The sequence below is a fragment of the Macaca thibetana genome, chromosome 12 (genome assembly GCF_024542745.1).
Source record: "Macaca thibetana thibetana isolate TM-01 chromosome 12, ASM2454274v1, whole genome shotgun sequence".
NCBI classification, from domain to species: Eukaryota; Metazoa; Chordata; class Mammalia; order Primates; family Cercopithecidae; genus Macaca; species Macaca thibetana.
In genome coordinates this window covers 12259194-12283532 of record NC_065589.1, presented here as the reverse complement: position 1 = coordinate 12283532, position 24339 = coordinate 12259194, and the positions used below count along the sequence as shown (strand labels likewise).

At 35.7% G+C, this 24339-nt stretch overlaps 1 protein-coding gene across 3 annotated transcripts in view; it reads left to right on the top strand.

The window, feature by feature from the left end:
• The window catches only part of SP140L (SP140 nuclear body protein like), a 65828-nt gene that overhangs the window by 5615 nt on the left and 35874 nt on the right, over window positions 1-24339 (top strand). For all 3 annotated transcript variants that reach the window (XR_007718164.1, XM_050751108.1, XM_050751109.1), the window contains exons 3-4: window positions 21260-21422; window positions 22421-22589. Coding sequence is in view for 2 of the 3 variants with exons in the window: in XM_050751108.1 (XP_050607065.1) it covers window positions 21260-21422; window positions 22421-22589 (332 nt within the window). In the remaining variant the exon portion in view is untranslated. The remainder of the gene's footprint in view (window positions 1-21259; window positions 21423-22420; window positions 22590-24339) is intronic.

The window sequence follows — 24339 nt, the reverse complement described above, 5'->3', positions numbered from 1 at the left end:
GTTATCATTATGATAGTTATTTAAATGATGTTCATAACCAAGTCATACACTATGTTATGATCACATTTCCTTTCCTGTGCAACATCTTTCCCAAAAATAACTATTGCCCTCTTACATATTTGCTTGGATTTTGTGTGCCTTCTTTATGAATTCTTCCCAGGCACCCTGCAGAATTCTAAAATTCTTCTCAAGACAGTGAGGCACATTGTGTAATTTATCAATTCCATTTTATTTTCTTGGGAGAGCCCTTCTGGAGCCACCCATTCTCCTGATCCAATTAGCTCTGGTTAGTTTCAGCTTCCAAGACTGACCTTCTGAAGCTTGACATCTCTCCTGTGCTGGGTCTTGTTTTATGGATTACATGTATCTTCTTTCTTGCTTTACTATCTCATTTTGGCTTACCACATTATCCAGTAGCCTCCTGACTAAGAGTTCATAGAAGGTATATATCTTAAGATCATTCATATCTGGAAAAAAAATGTATTCTTAAACCTCACAACTGTATGAAAATTTGGTAAGTCTAAAGGTATAGTTTGGAAATTAATTTGGTTAACTGCCTTGCAGTTTTCAGCATTGCTAATAAGAAGTCGGATGCCATTCTGATTTTTTTTTTTTTTTTTTTGACGGAGTCTCACTCTGTTGCCAGCCTGGAGTGCAGTGACACTATCTCAGCTCACTGCAACCTCCACCTCCCAGGTTCAAGTGATTCTCCTGCCTCAGCCTCCCAAGTAGCTGGGACTGTAGGCACCTGCCACCACGTCCGGCTAATTTTTTATATTTTTAGTAGAGACAGGGTTTCACCGTGTTTGCCAGGAAGGTCTCGATCTCTTGACCTCATGATCCACCCTCCTCGCCCTCTCAAAGTGCTAGGATTACAGACATGAACCACCGCGCCCGACCCCCATTCTGATTCTTGATCCTGTCTTTCTATGTCACCTGTTTTGCCTCTCTGAAACTTTCTGGCTCTTCTCTTTAATCTTTTGATTCTAAATTCTCATGATGGTTTGCCTTGATGTGGCTGTTGTGCTTAGTTCTCCAGGGCCCTTTCAAATGGAGAACAGTTTATTTCAATTCTCATCATTTTGCTTGTGATGTTATTTAATTGTTTTCTCCCTTCTGCCTTGTCTCTCTCTTTTATGGTTTGGAATTCCTGTTCGTTGGATATTAGGTTTCCTAGGTTGATCCTCTAGAGACTTCTTGTTTTTTTTCCTTGACAATCTTGTATGTCTTCTTCTTTTGAATCTACCTTCTATGACATTTTCTTAGGACCTTCATTTCTACTAGTGATTTAAAAATTTCTGCCATCATATTTTTAATTTCCGAAAGCCCTTTTAAAAAGTTGTTTCTCATTTATAGCATCTTGTTGTTGTTGTTTCAAGAAATCCAATATTTTCTCTCTACTAATGAGGATGATGATTTTTAGAATTGCATCTGTTTCTTCCAAGTTTCTTTCCCCTGCTCCTGCTCCATTATTTGCTTGTTCTGAAAGAATTCATCAAGTGTCCATTAAGTGTCCATTCACATTTTGGAACGAGACACTAGAAATCTGATTAGAAGCTATGTATAAGGAATGCCTCTCATTGACTGTGTCCCATTTTGATTTTCATCTCCCAATTTATCTTCTGAAGGAACAGTGCCTCTAATTCCTAACCACTTCCAGAGTTCAAAAGCATACATGGGCTTACTCCTTGTCAGCATTTCCTCAGCAAAGAATCTGGTATTTATTCTTTCACTTTGTGAAATTAGCTGCCATGTATGCACCTATCTTCTGAAATGTTTGGTTATCTCTTATTTGATGTCCTTTTCCTCCCCTGTTCCCTGGTTCTTGTTGCTTTTCTGTCTGTAACTCTCTATTACAGGTGGTTTCACGGGATTTCACAAGGAACAAAGATGAATGCAGGTGTGTTCAACCCGCCAGGCTTAATGAAATACATAGATCAATTCCCTAATGTGATTTGTCCTGGAATTCCTGAGATAACACCTACGGGGTCATGTCACATGATTTTTTCATCCATTCCTGTGTTGGATTTACATTTATTTTATTGTGGGATTTTACCTTATGTGTTTTTAAGCAGCAGTTTTTATTTTATATTTGTCTGACGTTGGTATCGAAACTATAACAGCCTTATGAAATAATTGAGAGTGATTAAATTTATATGTATATATGAATAGTTTGTTTACTACAGACATTACCTGTTCCTTGAAGGATTGCTAAAAATTGTCCATTAAATGGTTTGAAACCTATGTCTGTGTGTAGGTGTGGGGGGAATGTAGTTTAGGGTAGGTCTGTAAGCGTATTATGCATTTCTTCTATTATTTTTAGTTCTTATGCTGACCTTTGAGGCAGTTTTTATCATTTATATTGTCCTAAAACGTAACATTTTCCCTAGATTCTCTTATTTATTGGTAGAAAGTTGTGTTGGAACTTCTTTTATAAAGTTTTAATTCTTTCCTTCTCTGAAGACATATCATTTATTAAACTCCTACCATTGTTTATGATTGTCTTTTCCTTTGTTCTTTTGATCAGTCTTTCCATTTTGTTGGTCTTTTCAATGAACCACTTTTTGATTTTATTGGTCCATTACTTTTATTTTTTGCTTGAGGTATAATTAAATCTTGCTTAACCTTTTTATATTTTTCTATATATTTTCTTTCCTAATTCTTTACTTCAACTTTGTTGAGGGGATTACCTTGTGTTCTGTTTCTGATACCTGGCTTTAAAACTTAATTTACTTGTCAGTGTTTCTTATTTTCTAATAAATGCATTTTAGGCCACGGATGTTCACCTCTGTGCCACTTTGGAAACATTTGGCCTTTATAATGAATAATGTTTTCATTGGAGTTTATTTCTTAGCCATTTGTTATTTTGATTTTGATTTCCTGGTTAACCTAAGAAGTGTTTGGAAGCAGTTTTTAAAATTTCTCAATGGAGCGAGTTGGGGAAGTCGTCCTCTGTCCTTTGGTTGTTTACTCTGATCCTATCACATTGTGGTTAGAAAGTGTGTTTTTTAGAATTTCCATTTGTGAGAGTCTGTTGTTTCTTTTGTGGCCTAGTGCATAGTCAGTTTTGAGGCTTTGCCACATTTGAAAGGCAATATAATGTAATGATTAAGAGTGTATTGACTAATGCCATATGGGAGAGTTAGTAGAGGAGGGGGGAGGATCGATCGACACTAGGATGATTGGAGAGGGGTGGTGTGAAGTCCAGCTCTGCCACTGCATAGATATGGAGGTGGGGCAAGCCTTGTTTCTTCCCTACAAAACGATGGTATCAATAATGGTGTTACCAGTGGGCTGATACAGGTTCTTGTCTTCACCCCAGAAAAAAATTTGAAGGCCAGACCAAACTGAAATTACATAAGATTTATCACAGAGTGAAAGTAAGTGCATACTCAAGAGAGGATTGTGAGTGTGCTCAAAAGAATGAGCTGCACCCAACATTGCCAGGACTCACATACTATACAGATAAGCATAATGAAGGTGTGGAATATTCCATCATAAGGGGAGGGATTTTCTGGGAAATGGGCAGGCAGTTCCCAGAATTGGATTACCACTTTTTTCTTTACTAAATGTGGTTAATCCAGAATTGCCATGGCATCAGATGCATGATGGGATTGGGAGGTTTCCCCATGGAAGTTTTATGGTAATAGGGGCATAATGCAGTCAAGATTATTTTATAATAACCCAGAATGCTCATTATTTTATTCAAATATTTTACTTGACTTAATTTTGGCTTACTGGACTTGTCAACTTCTAACAGAGATGACTTAACTTTTTTTTACTACAATTGGGAGTTTTTCAGTTTTCCTATATCACTGTCAGACTTTCCTTTCAATATTTTAAAGCAATTTTCTTACAGATCATGACTTCTACTACATAGACTGGTAGAATATACCTTTTATCAGTATGAAATAACCTTCTGTGCCATTTGTATTACTTTTCAGTCTAAATTCTATTTGTTTCTGATGTCAGTTTTGCCACAAAGCTCTCTTTTATTTTGCATTTGCCTGGTATGTTGTATTAGTCTGTTCTTGCACTGCTCTACAGAAACACCTGAGACTAGGTAATTTATAAAGAAAAGAGGTTTAATTGGCTCATGGTTTCACAGGCTGTACAGGAAGCATAATGCTGGCATCTGCTTGGCTTCTGGGGAGACCTTGGGAATCTTACAATCATGGCTGGCAGAAGATGAAGGGGGAGCAGACAGGTCTTACACGGCAGGAGCAAGAGCAAGATGGGGGGTGCTACACTCTTTTAAACAAGCAGCAAGAATTGCAAGAACTCACTCAGTATCAGGAGAACAGCACCAAGTGGATGGTGCTAAACCATTCATGAGAAACACCTCCATGATCCAATGACCTCCACCAGACCTCACTCCCACATTTGAGATTACAATGCAACATGAGATTTGGGTGAGGACACAGATCCAAACCATATCGTATGTCTTCTAATTCCTTCATTTTTAATCTTATTGAGTTGTTTTATTTTTCATGTGTTGTTTTATTTTTCATGAGTTGTTTTATTTTTCATATTTTTCATATAGCTGAATTCTGTTCATTCAATTTAGGTATCTCTATGTTTTATGAATCACTTTTATTTTATTAGCATTTATTTTTATCACCACTCTGTATATATTCTTGCTATCTTATTTTTTAATGAATATTTATAAGAATTTCTATTTTTTTCTGTCATCTTTCTTGCCTGTCTTTGGATTGATTGCTTTTCCTTTGATCCATATTTTTTCCTCCAATACATCCTTTTTTTTGGTTAAAAGTTAATTTTTAGTGAACAATTAAAAGACTGTTGTTCTATGAATGTCTGGAGTCACTTAGTATCTTTTCCTAAACTAAAAACTGTAACTTGATTTTATTTCCCTCCTCCCTCATCCTATCCCATCCATAAACTTTTTGAGTCCTTGTAGTCTAAAAATATCTTTATTTCACTTTCATACTTGGGTGAGTACTTGGGAAGGTTCAAAATGAGTTTTCATTTAAAAATTTGGCCATTTTTCTTCATTGTATTCTTGCATTTCAGCGACCTTTATGAAAATTCCAACTTTAATCAGGTTTTCATTCCTTTGTGGTTAAGCTGCTTTTACTTTCTAAAATCTTTATGATTTATTATTTTGGTCCTTGATGTGCTAGATTTTGGTGAAAATATATCTAGGTAAAAGTGTTAAATATTCACTCTCTACACTGACAAGCTTTTTAAAAAAATGCATGTAAGACTGTTTACTTATTTATTTATGGGGGTGTGGAGAATGTACATATTTCAGTTAAAATCGTAACTGAAGCTTAAGAACACATTTGTCACCCTGCAGAAATCATCTAAATGTGTAAATATAATCAATACTTTAGGAACACAGAACATGATATAAATTGCTTGAATGAAAAAATTACCTAAAGTGAAAATATTTAGTTGTGATTACATTTTTCTTTTCTTTTGTTCAGTGATACTGAGTTATAGTTGACAAATTGTATAAATTTAAGGTGTACAACATGATGATTTCATATATGTTTATATTGTGAAATAATTACCACAATCAAGTTAGTTAAAATATTCATCTCACAGAGTTACGATTGTGTGTGTGATAATGTTTAAGATCTACTCTCTTAGCAAATTTCAATTGTATATTACATTATTGTTAACTATGGTCCCTATACTACACATTAAAATACCAAGAAATTTTATAACAGAAATTTTGTGCCCTTTGACCAGTATTTCCCCATTCTTCCCAGCCCATGGCAATTGCCATTTGACTGTCTGTTTCTATGATTCAACCTTTTTAGATTTCATAATATATATAATATATATGTAATATATATATTTATATATATAAAATTTTTAGAGTCTCACTCTATGGCTCAGGCTGGAGTGCAGTGGTGTGATCTTGGCTCACTGCAACCTCCACCTCCCGGATTCAAGTGATTCTCCTGCCTCAGCCTCCTGAGTAGCTGGGATTACAGGCACGGGCCACTACACCCAGCTAATTTTTGTATTTTTAGTAGAGACAGGGTTTCACCATGTTAGCCAACCTGGTCTCGAGCTCCTGACCTCAAGTGATCCGCCAGTCTTGACCTCCCAAAGTGCTGGGATTACAGGTGTGAGTCACCATGCCTAGCCTCCATAATCTAAATCTAAGACTAATAGAGTCTTATAAAGTTTCTATGTATAAGATCATGTCATCTGAAAACAGAGACAATTTTACTTCTTCCTTTCTGATGTGGATACCTTTAAATTCTTTTTCTTGCCCCATTAATCTGCCTAGGACTTTCAGTACTGTGTTGAATAGAAATGGCAAGAGTGGTCATTGCTGTCTTGTTCTTCATCTTAGAAAAAAAGCTTTCAGCTTTTTATTATTGACTATGATATTAACCATGGGCTTGTCATACATGGCCTTTATTGTGTTGAGGTATATATCATTTATACCCAATTTGTCAAAGTTTTCTTTATCATGAAATGATGCTGAAGTTTTCAAATGCTTTTTCTGTATTTATTAAAATGTTCATATAATTTTCTTCCTGCATTCTGTTAATGTTGAATATTGCATTTATTGATTTACATGTTGCATTATCCTTGCATCTCAGGGATAAATCCCACTTGATCATAGTGAGTGATCATTTTAGTGCATTGTTAAATTTGGTTTGGTTTGGTTGTATTTTGTTGAGAATTTTTGTTTCTATGTATATTAGAGATATTGGCCTGTAAATTTCTTTTCTTATAGTGCCCTAATCTTAGGTATTAAGGCAATGCTCACAAAATGAGTTTGGAAGTGTTCCCTGCTCTTCATTTGTTTTGGAAGAATTTGTATTAATTTATTCTTAAATGTTTGGTAGAGTTCACCAGCATAGCCATCTGGTCCTGGGTTTTTCTTTAGTGGAAAGGTTTTTTTCCTACTTATTCAATCAGTTTACTTATTATTGATCTCTTCAGATTATCTGTTTTTTCATGATTCAGACTTGGTAGCTTTTACTTCTGATTATGTGATCAATTTTTCACTGCTGTGTGGTGATAGGAAGAATGTGTATTCTGTTGTTTTTGAGTGGAGAGTTCTGTAGGTATCTATCAGGTCTACTTGATCCAGAGCTGAATCAGGCCCTGAATATCTTTGTTTATTTTCTGACTCAGTGATGTGTCTAATACTGTCAGTGGGGTGTTGAAGTCTCCCACTATTACTGTGTCAGAGTCTAAGTCTCTTTGTAGGTTTCTAAGAACTTGCATTATGAATCTGGGTGCTCCTGTATTGGGTGCATGTATATTTCAGATAGTTAGCTCTTCTTGTTGAATTGCACCCTTTACAATTATGTAATGTTGTAAGAAAAAACATACCATTGCTGTAAGAAAAGACACTTGATATGATTTTAGTCTTCTTGAATTTGTTAAGACTTCTTTTGTGGCCTAACATATGTACACTTGAGTAGAATGCGTATTCTGCTGCTTTTCAATGAAATGTTCTGTATATATCTTTTAGGTCCACTTGATCTAAAGTCTGGTTCGAGATCAAAATCCCTATGATTTTCTGTCTGATTGATCTGTCATTGTTAAGGGTGAAGTATTAAAGTTCTTTACTATTATTGTATTGCTGTTTCTTTCTCTTTTCAGATTGGTTAGTATTTGCTTTAGCTATTTAGGTGTTCCAATGCTATATGTCAAAATATTTATAAATGTTATATCCTCTTGATGAATGGGCCCCTTTATCCTTATATATTGACCTTCTTTGTCTTATGTGGCCACTTTTTACTTAATGTGTATTTTGCCTAACATAAAGATAGTTATCACTGCTTTCTTTTGGTCACTTTTTGCATTGAATATCTTTTCCATACCTTCACTTTCAGTCTACATGTATTCTTAAATCTACAATGAATCTCTTACATGCAGAAAATTGTTGGATTTTTTGGGGTTTTCATAATCCATTCAGGCACTCTATTTCTTTTGATTGAAGAATTTAATCCATTTATTGATAGGTAAGAACTTACTATTGCTCTTTTGTTATTTGTGTTCTGGCTGTTTTGTAGTTCTTTTTTTTTTTTTTTTTTTTTTTTTTTTTCCTTTCTTTTTTCCTTGTGGCACTCCTTTGTGATTTGATGAATTTTAAAGTGATATGCTTTGACTCCTTTCTCTTAATTTTATTTCTTTACTGCAGGTTTCTCCTTTGTGGTTACTATGAAGCTTACATAAAATATCTTATAGCTATATCATCTGATTTCAAGCTAACAACTTTAACCACATATAAAACTCTACACTTTTGTTTCTCTCCTCCTTCACATTTTAATTGATTAATGTTACAATTTACATATATTTTATATTGGGTATCTAAAACCAAATTACTACAGTTATATTTATTTAAATATGTTTGATTTTTAATTTTTAAGCTAGAATTGAAAGTGATTTATGCACAATCATTACAATATAAGAGATTTCTGATTTTAACTAAATATTTACCTTTACTGATGAGTTTTTTATATTTATATATTGTTATGTTGTTAACTAATATCATCTCATTGCAGCTTGAAGAACTAGAACTCACTTTAGCATTTCTTGTAAGACAAGTCTACTGATGATGAACTCCTTCAACTTTTGTTTTTTTGGAAAAACCTTTATCACATCTTCATTTAAGATAGACAGATTTACCAAGTATAACACTCTAGGTTGGCAGGTTTTTTTTCTTTCAATATTTTGAATGTGTCACCCTAATCCCTCCTGGGCTGAGAAGAGGAGGTTTCCACTGAAAAATTTACTGTTAGTCTTATGAGGGCTCCGTTTTATGTGATAAGTTATGCTTTCCTTGCTTTCAAAATTATCTCTTTGTCTTTTGATAATTTAATTATAATACTCATTGGTGTAGAATTGTATTGTTAAACCTGTTTGGGGAACTTTAGACCTCATGAACCTAAATGTCTATTTTTCTCCTCAAAATTTGGGAAGTTTTTAGTCATTACTTCATGAAATTGACTTTCTGCTCATTTTTCTCTCTCTCTTCTTCTGTAATTTCCATAGTTTGTATGTTGTTTCACTTGATGGTGTCCCATAAATGCAATAGGCTTTTTTCACTCATTTTCATTCTTTGTTCTTTTTGCTCCTCTAAGTAGATAATTTCAAATGAACTCTCTTTCAGTTCACTGATTCTTTCTTCTGCTTAAGTAAGCTGTTGGAATTTTCTGTTAGATTGTTCAGTTCAGTCATTGTATTTTTCAGATCTAGGATTTCTGTGTTTTTTTTGTTGTTAATGGTTCCTATTTTTTATTGGCATTATATTTTGTTTATATATGTTTTCTGATTTTGTTGAGTTGTCCATCTGTGTTTTCTTGTAGTTCACTGAACTTTTTAAAGAGGATTATTCTGAATGTCAGTTAGCTCATAGACTTTCATTTCTTTAGAGTCAGTTATTACAGCTTATTAATTTCTTTTAGGGGTTTTATTTTGGCTGATTTCTTATGATCCTTGTATCCTCACATTAGTGTCTGTACATTTGAGGAAGCACTAACCTCTTCCAGCCTTTATAGGTTTGCTTTGGCATGGAAAGTCCTTTAATAGTATACCCTGGAGTTCTGGACAGGTCAGCTGGTAGCATCCATGAATAGGCACAGTTTGCTTTTGGGATCTCTAGTTGCGCAGGATTATTGCCTGTTCTCTGGTGTTTGCTGGGGATGCTGGCTGGCCTGTATGGTTTGTTGAGTGTTTTGGTTAGACTCTTTTGTTGGGCAGGGCTACTGGCTGGCCTCTGAGATTGAACAAGGCCTCAAGCTACTGTTCAATGGGACCACAGGCTAGGCTCTGTGATTAGACAGGGTTGCAGGCTGTGTCTTGCAGTTGGGTTGAGTCACTGTCTGAGTTCTCCTCCAGAGCAGAACCACTGGTTGTGCTTCAATGTCAATCAGTGTTGTTATCAGGTGCCTGGGTTTGGTGGGGCCACAGGCTATGCCCCACAATTAGGTGCTTGCGGCAAGCTGGGCTCTTCTGTCAGATGGGATCATTCTTTAGAATTCCTGGTTAGGCAGAGCTGCAGGCTGCACCCCATAGTTTGGCAGCATCACCGGCTGAGCTGTGTGATTAAGTGGGGCCATAGGATATGCTCTACAATTGGACAGGGTGACTGGCTATACTCCCTGCCTGGAAATGGCTGCAGACCATAGGCTGGGATTTCTGGTTGGCTGGAGCCACAAAGCTGTGCCCCTCAGTTGGGAGGTGTCCTTGGCTTGGTTTACTGTCCATGCCGGTCATTGGCTGGCTGTTGAGGCTGGGCAGGGTTACTATTTGGGCTTCCTGGTTAGCAAGGCTAGAGGCCATACTCTATAGTTAGGCAGAGTGGCTGGCTTGATTACCTGCCTGGTCAAGGACATATGTTAGGCTTTGAAGCTGGGCAGAATCTCTTTGGGGGTTCCCTGGTCCAACAAGACAGAAAGCTAAACCCTGTAGCTGGCCTGGATTGCTGACTAGGCACCCAAGCCAGTTAGAATTGCTGACTATGCTCCCTGGCCAAATAAGGTCACCAGCTTGCCTCTGCAGTTGGGCAGAGCTGCTAGCTCAGCTCTCTGCTAGGGTGCAGATGGCAGGAACATAGTTACCAGCATGGTGATCCACGCACTGGCCACTGTGAGCCCTGCCCTCACTTCTTCATTTCTAGTCAAACACAGGTGGTCTAGCCACAGTGATTTCCACTTTGTTTCCCATGAGACAAGACAGAAGTGGGCCTCCTAAGATGTAGCACAGAATGCTACAGAAGCAGGATGTCCTCCACTGGAGAAACTTTGAGCTCAGGAAAAGCCTCTTGATGTGGTGCTTTGCCAGCCTTGGGGAGGAGCAACACAGTCAAAGTGAAACTATAAGATTCAATAATTTAACTGCTAAACATCTACCTAGAAATGAAAACATATATCCACACAATGACTTGAATGCAAATATAGTAACATTATAGTAACAGTAATGTTATAGGTAACTTTCACAAAATCTATCTTACACTGTTTCCAAAAGGCCATTTTATAGCAATATGTAAGGGTTCCAGTTTTTCCACATCTCTGCTAAAACTCATTATTGTATGTGTTTATAGCCATTCCAATGAATGCATATTAGTATTTTGGTGTGGTTTGAATTTGCTTTTCTCTAATGACTAATGATACTGAGCATCTCTTCTTGTCTTTATTATCTTCCATGTGTCTTTTGGAGAAATATCTATTCAAATCATTTGCTCATTTTTAAATTGGGTGATCTTCTTGCTGAGTTGTCAGAATTCTTTACATATTTGAATATAAGTAGTTTACTGAAAATACAATTGGCTAATATTTTCTCCCAGACTGTGGCAATTCTTTTCTTTTTCTTAATAGTATACTTGAAGCACAAAATATTTCAGTTTTGTTAAATTTCAGCTTATCAATTTATTCTTTTAAGGATCATGCTTTTGATGTTGTAGCTAACTCTTCATTTAACCAAAAGTCGCAAAGATTTTTGCCTTTATTTTCTTACAAAAGTCTTACCGTTTTTGCTCTTTTAGAAGATTACTACATAATTTGGGGAACCCAGTGAAAAATAAAAATGGGGGGATCCTTGTTCACAAATTATTAAGGATTTCAGAACAGTGAAAGCAGAACGCTAAACGAAGCACAGAGTTGTTTGTGACTGCACAGGATGCATGCTCATGAAGCCAGTCCTGCTCTTACATTTAGATCCATGATCCATTTTGAGTTGATTCATGTATATGATGTGAGGTAAGGGTCTACATTCGTATTTTTGTACATGTAGTATTTGTTGAAAAGACTATCTTTTCCTCATTTAATTGCCTTGGCACTTTTGTTGAAAATCAATTGCCGAAACCACAAGGATTTATTTCTGCACTCTCAGCTCTGTTTCGTTGATCTTTATATATCTTTATGCCAGGGCAATAACTGTCCTGATATGGGTAGCTTTATAATAAGTGTTGAAATAAGAAAGTATAAATCTTCCAACTTTTTTCTTCTTTTCAGATATTGTTTTGGCTATTCTGGGTTCTTGCAATTCCATATAAATTTTAAGATTAGCTTCTCAATTTCTTCAAAAAAGCCATTTGGGATTTTGATAGGAATCACATTGAGTTTATAGGTCAATTTGGAGAGAATTGCCAGGTTAAATATATTGAGTCTTCCAATCCATGAACATGGGTATCTCTATTTATTTAGATTGTTCATTTGTCTAGTAATGTTTTGTCATTTTCAGCATACAAGTCTTGCATTCTGTTTGTTCAGTTCATTCCCACATGTTTTATTATTTTGCCTACCATTAATTTTGAATTTGAGAACTCAATTTTTGACATTTTCTAAGTTTACTAGTTGGTTGTTTTATAGAAACAATATCATTGAATAAGTTTTGGGGGTGTTAAATATACTTACTCTAGGCTGGGCAGGGTGGCGCATGTCTGTAAACCCAGCACTTTGGGAGGCCGAGGTGGGCAGATCACTCGAGGTCAGGAGTTTGAGATCAGCCTGGCCAACATGGCAAAACCCCGTCTCTACTAAAAGTACAAAAATTAGCCAGGAGTGGTAGCACATGCCTGTAATTCCAGCTACTAGGAAGGCTGAGGCAAGAGAATTGCTTGAACCCGCGGGCAGAGGTTGCAGTGAGCTGAGATCAAGCCACTGCACTCCAGCCTGGGGGACAGAGAGAAACTCCATCTCAAACATAAAATAAAATAAATAGACTTACTCTGAAGTCTTATTCTATTTATTTATTATTTCTCTTTTCTCTGATATTAACCAAAAAAATGGTAAAAAGAAAGATCTGAAGGGACCTGGTTAGAACCCTGAAACTGTCCACTAAGCCAGTGTTAACACCTGGGGCGTAATGGTTCTATGCCTTCCCTAACATTTATTCTGAATTTTATATACAAATGAGAGACTTTTTGTTTAATTTATATAAAAATGGGATCATAATATATTAATCTGAACATGATGTTTTCATTGAACAACAAAACCATTACCTTCAACCTAAATTGCTACAATTAAATAGCTATGTAATATTTCAACAGTGTACATTTATGATAATGCACTCAACCATTCAGCCAAATGGACAATTAGGTTATTTTCAGGTTTAGAGATATGTGTTATTGTTGAGTTGTTGTTGTTGTTGTTTTATTACTAAAAACAATGCTTCAATAAATACTTTTGTATTTATGAGCATGTAGTCAACAAATATTTATTAAACACCTTGTATATATCAGGTACTCAAGAAAAATTAATGGACAAAACAGACACCACTGCCCTTATGGCATACGTATTTTTGGGAGAAGAGAGGCAATGAAGAAGATGATAAACAATAAACAAACAAATGTGTAATTTATTTAATATGTTAGGGAGTGATAAGAGCACGGGAAAAATAAATAGAGGCAGATGAGGGGATTGGGAGTATGGGGGCAGGCTGGGGGATTGTGGTTGTGATTTTTGATAGGTTGGTCAAAGCAAGTCTCATTGAGAAGGTGACAGTGAATCAAGGATCAAAAAGAGACAAGGAAATTAGTTCACGGCATAGATGTATGTATCCATGCTAGGCAGAAGAAACAGCCAATATCAGTTCCCTAAGGCTACAGTATGTCTGGTTAGTTAAGAAACAACAAAGAGGTGAGTGTGACCAGACAGAAGTGATCAAGGGGAGAGGAGAGAAGGTTGGATCATTACAGACCCTTTGAACAGTGTAAGGATCTGGGTTTCACTCTTGAAGAAATGAGGAGCATTGAAAGTTCTGAAGTTCTTGTTTCTATAGGATACATGTTGATCTTTTTATTTATATGGGATAGATTCCAAAATTGGATTTGCTGGGTCAGTCTGTAGTATATTTTAAAATTTAGCGGATGTTGCCGAATCTTTTCTGAGACGGCTGTAGGAATTCATGCTCACATCAGTCATGAGTGCCTGTTTCTCTGAATCCTCTCCCACATGGCATAGTGTCACTAATGAAATTGTGTTTGCCAATCTAATGAGTGAGAAATGGTTTCTCATTGATGTTTTAGTTTGAACGTATTCATATGTGTATTGGACATTTTAATTTTCTTTTCTTTAAGCTGCCTGTTCAGGTCCATTTTGGAGAGGTTGTTATTTTTTATTAGTAGGCTTTAGTCTTTGCCTATTAATGGCAGATATATTAACCCTTTGTCATACATATTGAAAATGTTTTTCTATACTGTCTTTTATATCTGTATTGCTTTTTAAGAACGTTTAAATCTATTAAGAGAAATCTTCCTTTAACTATTCTTGTCTCAAAGTGTTCTTTATTGACTCAGACATTCTGTCATTTCAATATTTAGATTATTTTATCCAGGTTTTTTTTTCTTTTTTTTTCGAGACGGAGTCTCACTGTCACCCAGCCCAGAGTGCAGCAGTGTGACCTTGGCTCACTGTAACCCCAACCTCACCAGCTGAAGTGATCCTCCTGCCTCAGTCACTCAAGTAGCTAGATCTACAGGTGCACATCACCACATCCAGCTAATTTTTGTATTTTTTGTAGAGACAGCATTTTGACGTTACCCAGGCTTGTCTTGAACTCCTGATCTCAAGGGATCTGCCCACGCCAGCCTCCCAGAGTGCTGGGACTACAGGCATTAACCACCACACCTGGACTTTATTCAGTTTTAATGGGGTTTCTGGTTGCAAATACACCATACTTACATAATAATTTCAGAAAAATTGATGCTTTAAAATTATTACTTTTTTTCTAATTGGGAGCATTTTATATATCTCCATTTATTTAGATCTTATTTAATTTTCTTCAATAAAATTTTTATAGTTCCTATACTTTTAAGATGTTTATAAATATATATATGTGTATTTGCTATTGAGTCTGAGTATTTTTTATTTTTTTATTTTTATTTTTTATTTTTTTTTTTTGAGTCTGAGTATTTTTTTAACTTATGTTGTTCCAAATAAGAACTAGTAAGTTTTATATATCTATTTTTTATTCATACTCGTTGGTGTATTAGTTCGTTCTCATACTGCTGTAAAAAACTACATGAGACTGGGTAATTTAAAAAGAAAAGAGGTTTAATTGACTCACAGTTCCACAACCTTAACAGAAATCATGACTAGGAGGTCTCAGGAAACTTACAATTATGGTAGAGGGTGAAGGGAAGCAGTCACCTCTTCACAAGTCAAAGCAAGAGAGAGGGAGTGAGAGAGAGCAAGGAAGGAAGTGCCACACTTTTAAATAATCAGATCTCGTGAGAACTCACTCACAATCATGAGAACAGTATGGGAGAAATCCACCTGCATGATCCAATCACCTCCCACCAGGTCCCTTTCCAACACATGGGGATTACAATTTGCCATGAGATTTGGGTAGGGACACAGGGTCAAACCATATCATTTGACAAATTAATTTTCTACTTCTCATGAATTTTATTAGGTCTCTCTCTAGTTTTTCTATGTATATAATTATAGAACATATGATACTGTACCCTATTTTAGTATTTATACTAATTGTTTTATTTTCATAGCCTATCATATTAACTAAAGCTTCCAAAATATGCATATGTGTATGTGTGTATATATATATTTGTATACACACATACACACACACACATATATATGTGTGTGTATATGTATAATGGTGGTAATAGTAGACATTCCTATATGGTTTTCTATTTAAATGACTTCACCATTCATGTTTACCATAACATTTGTTGATTTTAAAGAGTTCATGTTATGTTAGTTTTTATTTCATATACAGCTTTTATTTTTAAAAATAGCTGTTAGGACTTACCGAATTCCCTTTTAAAATCATTTGTGAATATACTCAAATACTTCTCCTTTTATACTGATGTAAAATTACAGAGAGATTTTCGAATGTTGAACTGTTTTTTCTCTTATTCAGTCTCATTGTCATTACCTTTCTCTTTCTTTCTGTTTCTAAATAGCCTGTAACTACAAGTTTTATTTCATCTTTAACCCAACACAGTGTGTTTTCTTTTGCTTTCTAAAATCTTAAGAAATTTATTTTCCTTATGCAATATGTTTCAATTCTATTGATTGTAACTTATTGAGACTTCTTTTGTGGCCAAGATTATGCTAAATATTGATGATGTGTTCTCTGTTTTTAAGTTACAAGATTAAATAATAACTCATTCTTATTAACTTATCTAGAACCTGTATATTTTGTCCATTTTAGTATATGGAAAGAGTAAAAACTTAGGGGTGAATTGTTTTGCAATGCCCATAAAACATTTGTCCCATTATTTGTTTCTTGAATTTTGAATTGACATTAATGGGAACTGTTCTGCTTTTTGATTTATTTGAAGTTGCATACCATAAATTGCCTATTTTTGATTTCAGCATATTTTGTGTCGCTGCATCTTTAGTTGGATTCTATCTTTGATTCCAATCAGTATCAATCTCATCAATATTGATGATGCTTCCAATATCATTAATATTGCCTTTCAGTATCATTTCTTCAGGTATATTCAGTGTTATAATTTTTCAACCTTTCTTCTGTTTTACCTTTTATAATTCATTGTTTTTCTTGTTTTATCTCTCTAAAAATGCAAACTATGTTTGCTCTTTATTTTTATTTTCAGAGTTTCATAAGTCTTATAAGATCTGATTTCACTCAATCAGTAGTTACCTTCAACTTTTCAAGTTCATTGTTTAATCTGTATTTCTGTAATTGTTACAGTTGACTCTGAAGCCATATTTTTCTACCATATTGTTGTCATACTTGAAACAAATTCCTTAACTCAGTTTTTCTTCACCAACCCTGTTCAACATTTTAAGTTTGTTGATATAATTTGAAGCTTTAATTCAAATAGTTACTATTTGGAATTTCCCCCCATTTCCCATAATATCTGTTTCTCCTGGGGTAACTTTTCTCTCTCTCTCTTTTTTTTTTTATGCTAGTCTTTCTAATATTGAAGTATTTCCTCAAATGTCTATTGATCTGTGGTTATTTGTTTCTACGTAAGAGAAGGCTTTGGAAATCAATCAATGTGATTCCCCAATTAAAAAATAAAGAAGGAAAATCATATGAATATCTCATTAATGCATTTGATAAAATTTAACATCTGTTCATGATAAAACTTCCAGCATATTAGGAATAGGAACTCAGCAAATTAGGAATAGATAGGGAGGAAAGTCATATGAATATCTTGGTAGATGCATTTGATAAAATTAGTAGTTCATGATAAAATTCTCAGCAAGTTAGAAATAGTGAGGAATGCAAAGCACAGTGGCTGACAGCTGTGATCCCAACTCTTTGGGAGGCCAAGGTGGGAGGATCACTTGAAGCCAGGAGTTCAAGACCAGCCTAGGCCACAAAGCAAGACCCTCTCTCTACAAAATATAAAAATAAAATAAAAAATTAGCTACTGTTGGTGGAATTGTAAACTAGTTCAACCATTATGGAAAACAGTATGGCGATTCCTCAAGGATCTAGAACTAGAAGTACCATATGACCCAGCCATCCCATTACTGGGTATATACCCAAAGGATTATAAATCATGCTGCTATAAAGACACATGCACACGTATGTTTATTGCGGCACTATTCACAATAGCAAAGACTTGGAATCAACCCAAATGTCCATCAGTGACAGACTGGATTAAGAAAATGTGACACATATACACCATGTAATACTATGCAGCCATAAGAAAGGATGAGTTTGTGTCCTTTGTAGGGACATGGATGCAGCTGGAAACCATCATTCTCAGCAAACTATCACAAGAACAGAAAACCAAACACCGCATGTTCTCACTCATAGGTGGGAACTGAACAATGAGATCATTTGGACTCGGGAAGGGGAACATTACACACCGGGACCTATCACGGGGAGAGGGGAGGGGGGAGGGATTGCATTGGGAGTTATGCCTGATGTAAATGACGAGTTGATGGGTGCTGACGAGTTGATGGGTGCAGCACACCAACATGGCACAAGTATACATATGTAACAAACCTGCACGTTATGCACATGTACCCTAGAACTTAAAGTATAATAAAAAAATAAAAAATAAATAAAAATTAAATAAAAATTAAAAAAAAGGGAGTGGAAAAAAAAATTAGCTGGGCATGGTAACGTCTATAGTCCTAGCTATTCAGGAAGCTGAGGTGGGAGTATGACTTTAGCCCGGGAGTTTGAGGCTGCCATGAGCTATGATTGCGTTACTGCACTCCAGCCTGGGCAACAGAGTAAAACCTTCAAAGAAGGAAGGGTACTGGAGGGGAGCGGAGGGGAGGGGAGCGGCGGGGGAGAGAGAGAGAGAGAAAAAGAAAGAAAGAAGAGAAAGAAAAGAAAGAAAGAAAGAAAGAAAGAAAGAAAGAAAGAAAGAAAGAAAGAAAGAAAGAAAGAAAGAAAGAAAGAAAGAAAGAAGGAAGGAAGGAAGGAAGGAAAGAAGGAAAGAAAGAAAGAAAAAGAAAGAAAGAAAGAGAGAAAGAGAAAGAAAGAGAAAAGAAAGGAAGGGAAAGAAAGGGAAAGAGGTAAAAATATGTATAAAGGCATAACAAACATCACACTTAGTGATACTGCTAGTTGCTTTTTCCCTAAAATTGGAAATAAGACAAGGAAGTTGTCTCTCACTTCTCTGCAACATTGTATTTAAACTCCTGAGTAGTGAAATAAGATCTGAAAAAGGAAATAATTGTTATTTTGGGGAAAGAAACAGTGAATCAGTCTTTTTTTGCTGATGACATTATTTTCTTTAAAATATAAAGGAAATCTATAAATACTTTACTAGAACTAATACATGAATTTAGCAATGCCATAAATACATGGTTAATGTTTCTCAAACCAATTATATTTCCTACAATGGTAATAAGGAATTTGAAAAGCAATATCATTTAAAGTAGTACCAGAGAGAATAAAATAACTAGAAATAAATTTAATGAAAGATGTGCCTGATTTTTAAAATTTATCTAAATAAATGGAGAAATATACGACGCTAACAGATTTCTAGCTCAATATTGTTGTCAGCTCCCCCAAATTTATCTATAGTTTCAAATCAAACCCAAGAAAAATCCAAAAGCCTTTTCTTGTAGAAATTGACAAATTGATTTGAAAAGATATGTGGAAAATCAAAGAATCTAGAAAGTCCAAGACTATCTTTTCTAATTGACTTCAAGACTTTCTTTAAGCCATGGTATTTAACACAAAATCATATCAGCATAAGGGTAGACAAACAGATCAATGGTATGGCATAGAAAGTAGAGATATAAACCCATGCTTATATTGTAAATTGCTTTTTGAATATTTTCATGACCTTGGAGTGGCAAATTCTTCTTAGAGAGTACACTGAAGTCATTAATTATAAAAGAAAAAATAAAAAATTGGACTTCATCCAAGTTAAAGATTTTTTCCTATCAAAAGACATAATTAAGAAAATAAAACAGAAGCTACAGACTGGGTGAAAATATTTACAATACATAAATCAGACAAAACACTTCTATCCATAATCTATAAAAAACTCCTACCCATCAATAAATAAAATAAAATTCAATAATATAAATGGATCAAACATTTGAACAGACACTTCACCAAAAAATAAATAAGTTGCCAGTAAACACTTGAAAACGTGCTTGACATAATTTCCTCATTAAAGAAATACAAATTAAAACTAAAATTAGATATCACATCGTACACACTGGAATGGCTAAAACTAGAAAGGCCATCACTGGTAGTCTTAAAAAAAACAGTTTGTCAGGTTTTAAAATGGTTAAATGTACTCTTACACAACAATCCAGTAATTCCACTCCCACGTATTTACCCAAGAGAAATGAAAACATTTTACCACAAAAAGACTTGCACAAGAACAACAGTTTTATTTATACTAGTCTCAAACTGGAATCCACTCCAATGTCCATCAACAGAAAAATGAGTAAGCAGATTGTGGTAGATTCACATAATGGAATACCACTCAACAGTAGAAATGAACAAACTAACTGTTCAACACAGCAACATAGATGATAAGCAAAATAAGACAGACACAAAAGCATGTATATGTTTTACCCATTTATATGAAATCCAAGAACAGGCAATATGAACATATGACAGAATAAATGACAGCAATGGTTGCCCCTGAGAGGCTGTCTTGCTGCATTTGGGCAGCATGCAGGGTGACAAGCAGTGTATGCATTGCTCTGTTCATATTACAAATAACAAATCAGTTTTTAGCTGTGTGTCTCCCTTCACATCACCACTGTTTCTTCAGAATTCTGTAGAGCACCACGATTGCTTTCTTAACCTCTGGGAGCATCCCCTACCTATTATTGCAACTAGCACTTTTCTGACCACTTTTTGTCTTCGAGATTTTATTTGAAATCTCTTATGTGCTCATTGTCCTCCATCATTCCCTTTGTCATCGTAAATCTAATTCCTTTGTTATTATTTTAATGATCTTTAACCAGAAACGTTTTTCTTTACAGGAATTCAAACCAATAATGTGACATGATTGTGTCCTGCTTTATGCTGCGTAATGGGAAGTGCCAATAATTCTCTTCTGGTTGGATAAAAAGATCTCCCAAGTTTTCATAACATTTAGGAATACTGAGATGTTGATTAAAACATTATCAGAGCAATAACATGATCAACTAAGAACTAGAATTAGAGACTCAGCTTTAAAATTGCTTTAACAGGAAACAGCAGCAATTTCTGAAATTCAGATGCCTAAAATGATTAACGGTATATAGCAATAGTACAGACAGATTTATATTAACACAAAGCAGAGCCAGATGTTCCAGGAGATATCACTGATATTCTCATGAAATCTCAATAATATGGTATTATTATCATTATTAAACCACACTGTATTATTTATGAATTAATTTTATGATATATGATCGTATTTCCTTCCTAGCAGCTATAGATTAGAGAGGGACATCTTATTTTTATTTTGCCAAATTTGTTTTCTCTCAGTTGTTGATTAAGATGCATTTTCAAGGTTAGATTTTTATTTACATTCCATTGACTTTCATTTCTCTATGGATGACCTGCTTACTCCATCTAGATTCTGTAGGAATTTAATACTTTTATTTTGAAAAATATTCCAGATATGGTTAGGGGAAGATATCTTTACAATGAGTTTGTTCAGTTTAGACTGGGCTTTTTCAGTACCCTCTATATTAGTCTTGCATAGGCTCCATGATTTCTTCTATTACATCTTTGTTTGTTGCTTCAATTCCATTTATTCTGGGCTCTACTGAGTATCACCTGTTTTATAGGTGTTCGTTCTTTGTAGCTTGTCCTTTATATGTAAGGTCTTACAGTCTCCACAAACATCTCAGAATCTTGACGACCATTTTCACATGGTGTCCTTTTTCCCTAGGATATTCACGGAAGACCAGGATGTAGATGGGGGGCTTCTCTATGACACTATGTTCAAGCACTTCAAAAGACATAAGCTGGAGATTTCAAATGCAATAAAAAAGACATTTCCATTCCTTGAGGGCCTCCGCGACCGTGAACTCATCACAGATAAAATGTTTGAAGTAAGTGAAGTTTATTTCACAGCCTGGCAGATATGCTTTCATATTTTACAAGTATTTCTGTAAGTGCTCCTGTAAGGCAGAAAAGAAGAGGAGAAGCAGAGGTCACCAGAGATGGCCCTACTTCCAGCTAAGGAAATGGTGTTCCATGGCACCCTCTGGAGTTGGGGTCAATGGTACTGGAGAAACTGGAATAGAAACAGGTGTTCTCCACAAATGTACAATGTTTTATATAATTCATACACTGTAACATAAACCAAAATTTAAAAATAATTTTAATGAATTGGTTTACTGAAATCATAATTAACAGAGCATTTTATTTCAATTAACATCAATTTAAAATACCTAGATCTGAGAACATTAAAACCCACAGGGAACTGGTGTCTAGAGGGGACAAATTTGGAAGTAGATGCTTGTTATTCTTTCTCCAACACATTCGTTTTCTTTGTCTTTCCTTTATTTGTGCATTTCTGGAGTCTTGGAATATGGGTAAATTCCATCCATAGGCCCTGCTGGAGATACAGAGCAGCGAGTCATCTCCTGCTATGAATGTGCTTCCTCTGTGGCCAAGTTCACAGCAAGGGGAGAATGGTCGCCTGGTTTCCTTGAGCCCTTCAGGCCAAATCAGTCTTGGGGGAAAAGCAGAGGTTGTCCAGTCAACAAAACAGCCACTCATTGATTGCCTGCTACGTCTATCCCAAAAACATATCAGTCAGGCGCTTAAAGAACTTTGAGCCCACTTTTATCCTTCAAAGTTGTTCCTTTTTACATCTAATGTAAATAAGGGTGAGGCGATCAGGCTCAATCAGTGGGTATTTTTAAGGAGATGGAATTTACTTCTTTCATTACTGGCTATACAAATATGTAAAAATTATGAAACTTTACATGCGAAGATACCTGTGAAGAGAAATTGAAATTCAGTAAACATAAAATTTCTTTTTATGGCTCTTCTGTAACTTGAAAGTCTGTATTTGTATTTTTTCCATTCAATATTTTTAAAGGATTCTCAAGATTCTTGTAGAAACCTGGTCCCTGTACAAAGAGTGGTGTACAATGTTCTCAGTGAGCTGGAGAAGACATTTAACCTGCCAGTTTTGGAAGCACTGTTCAGCGAGGTCAACATGCAGGAATACCCCGATTTAATTCACATTCGTAAAAGCTTCAACAATGGTAATTAGGTTTATTATCTACCTTTTGAGTTCCAGGGCCAATTTTTTTCAATAAGCATATACTGAGCTCCTACCATGTGTGACACATTGTGTTGGGCAGTGGGGATAGAGTAGTTAACAAAATAGACGTGTCATGCATCGTCTTGAAGCCCGTGGTATATGATTATGGTAAAACAGATACCTGGAGGTCTGGTTCACTGGCCACTTAGACTCACAGGACAACCAGAACCACGCTGGCATCAGATTGACTTAGAAGATAAGAAACACAGAACCCCAACGGGGCAGCATCAGTTGTTTCTTCTCTTTAGTGGGAGTCCTTGCAGTGGCCTACATAGCAGCCCACTAAATTGACTACTACCTGCCTTGAGTGACAGCTTAGCTGTGGGTGCGGGATCCACTTTGGCATAGCACCACATGTCTGTGGGAGTCAATATCTCTTGTAACAACTCCATAGTCATAGCTTTCAGGGTGCCATAGGGACAATCTGAGTTGTAAGAGTTATCAATTGAAGGAAGACCACACTTATTCCTTCCCTACAGGTATTTATAGTTCATGTAGACTTTCAGGCAACCAGTTATGGGTCATTTCTAAGCCCAGGGTTTGCCCACTAAGACCAGGAAAAGGCTACCTTTATTAAATTTCTAGAATGATGAGCAAGAAAATTAACCCCGGGTCAAGTTTGACTTTACTGAAGGATAAATAGTTTTGTTAACCCTTTACCCACAAGGGTTAAAAGAAACGTTAATCAAATAATCACAAAACTGATTGCTCAGACAGGGACTATTTTTGGTGCTGTATCAAACTAAAGTTTTGATTCTTGACTTTTTTCCTGAGAAGGCATAATTTATACTATTATAATGGTACACAGTAAAGATGCCCTCTATTTTGTTTTACTTGCCTGGCAAAATTTTATTCCCCTCACAGTTTGATCTCAACCCAGTTCTCCAAATGAGAGATAGAGACATCACAAGAAAAATGAGCACATGCCCTGAAGAGGGTGGATGCTATGGGGACTGGAATAAAAGTGTGAAAGCATGTCTGCAAAACAGGACAAACTGGATCTGACTAAATCCAAGAGTGAGAAGCAGTATAGGAGCTGACCTAAGAGAGATCAATTGGAGGAAGATAGTAAATGGTCTGGAATCCAAAGCTAAGGAATTTGAAGTTTATTTACTAGGCAATAAAGAAATACTACAAATTTATAAACAAGGAAAAAAGTTTAGGCAGTTATATATGGTATGGCTTATTGATTTGTATTAATACTAACATTATCTAGATTAAAATAATTGTTGTAACAAGTCATTCAAGTCAAAAAGTGAATAAAAGGAAATCACATATCTGGGCACAAATTTCAAGTCAATGTTATGTTTGTAAGCAGGATGGCCCAGGCTGTGGGGATGAAGGGAATAGTGTTACATTTACTGCCCACATTCACAGGGGCTCTGTTCCTCTCCATGGACTGCAGGGATTCCCTTCCTAACCCCAGTGTCCACAACTCATGTGTTAGTTTCTGGCACTCCTTATGCTTGGGTGACCTGCACTGAGGCTCACTGTCCCCCTCCTGGGCCAGCACTGCCCACTGCCCCAGCCAGCACAGCAGTCCACCCACCCTCAGGGAGATGCTGCTGACTCTCAAACCCTAAAGTCCACACAAGCTGCCCCTGTGTCCTCTGTTATGTTTATTTGGGAACTGTTCATCCTCCCTGACCCAATTAAGCCAACGTTTTCCTGTTTTCTAGCCTCATCTTTAA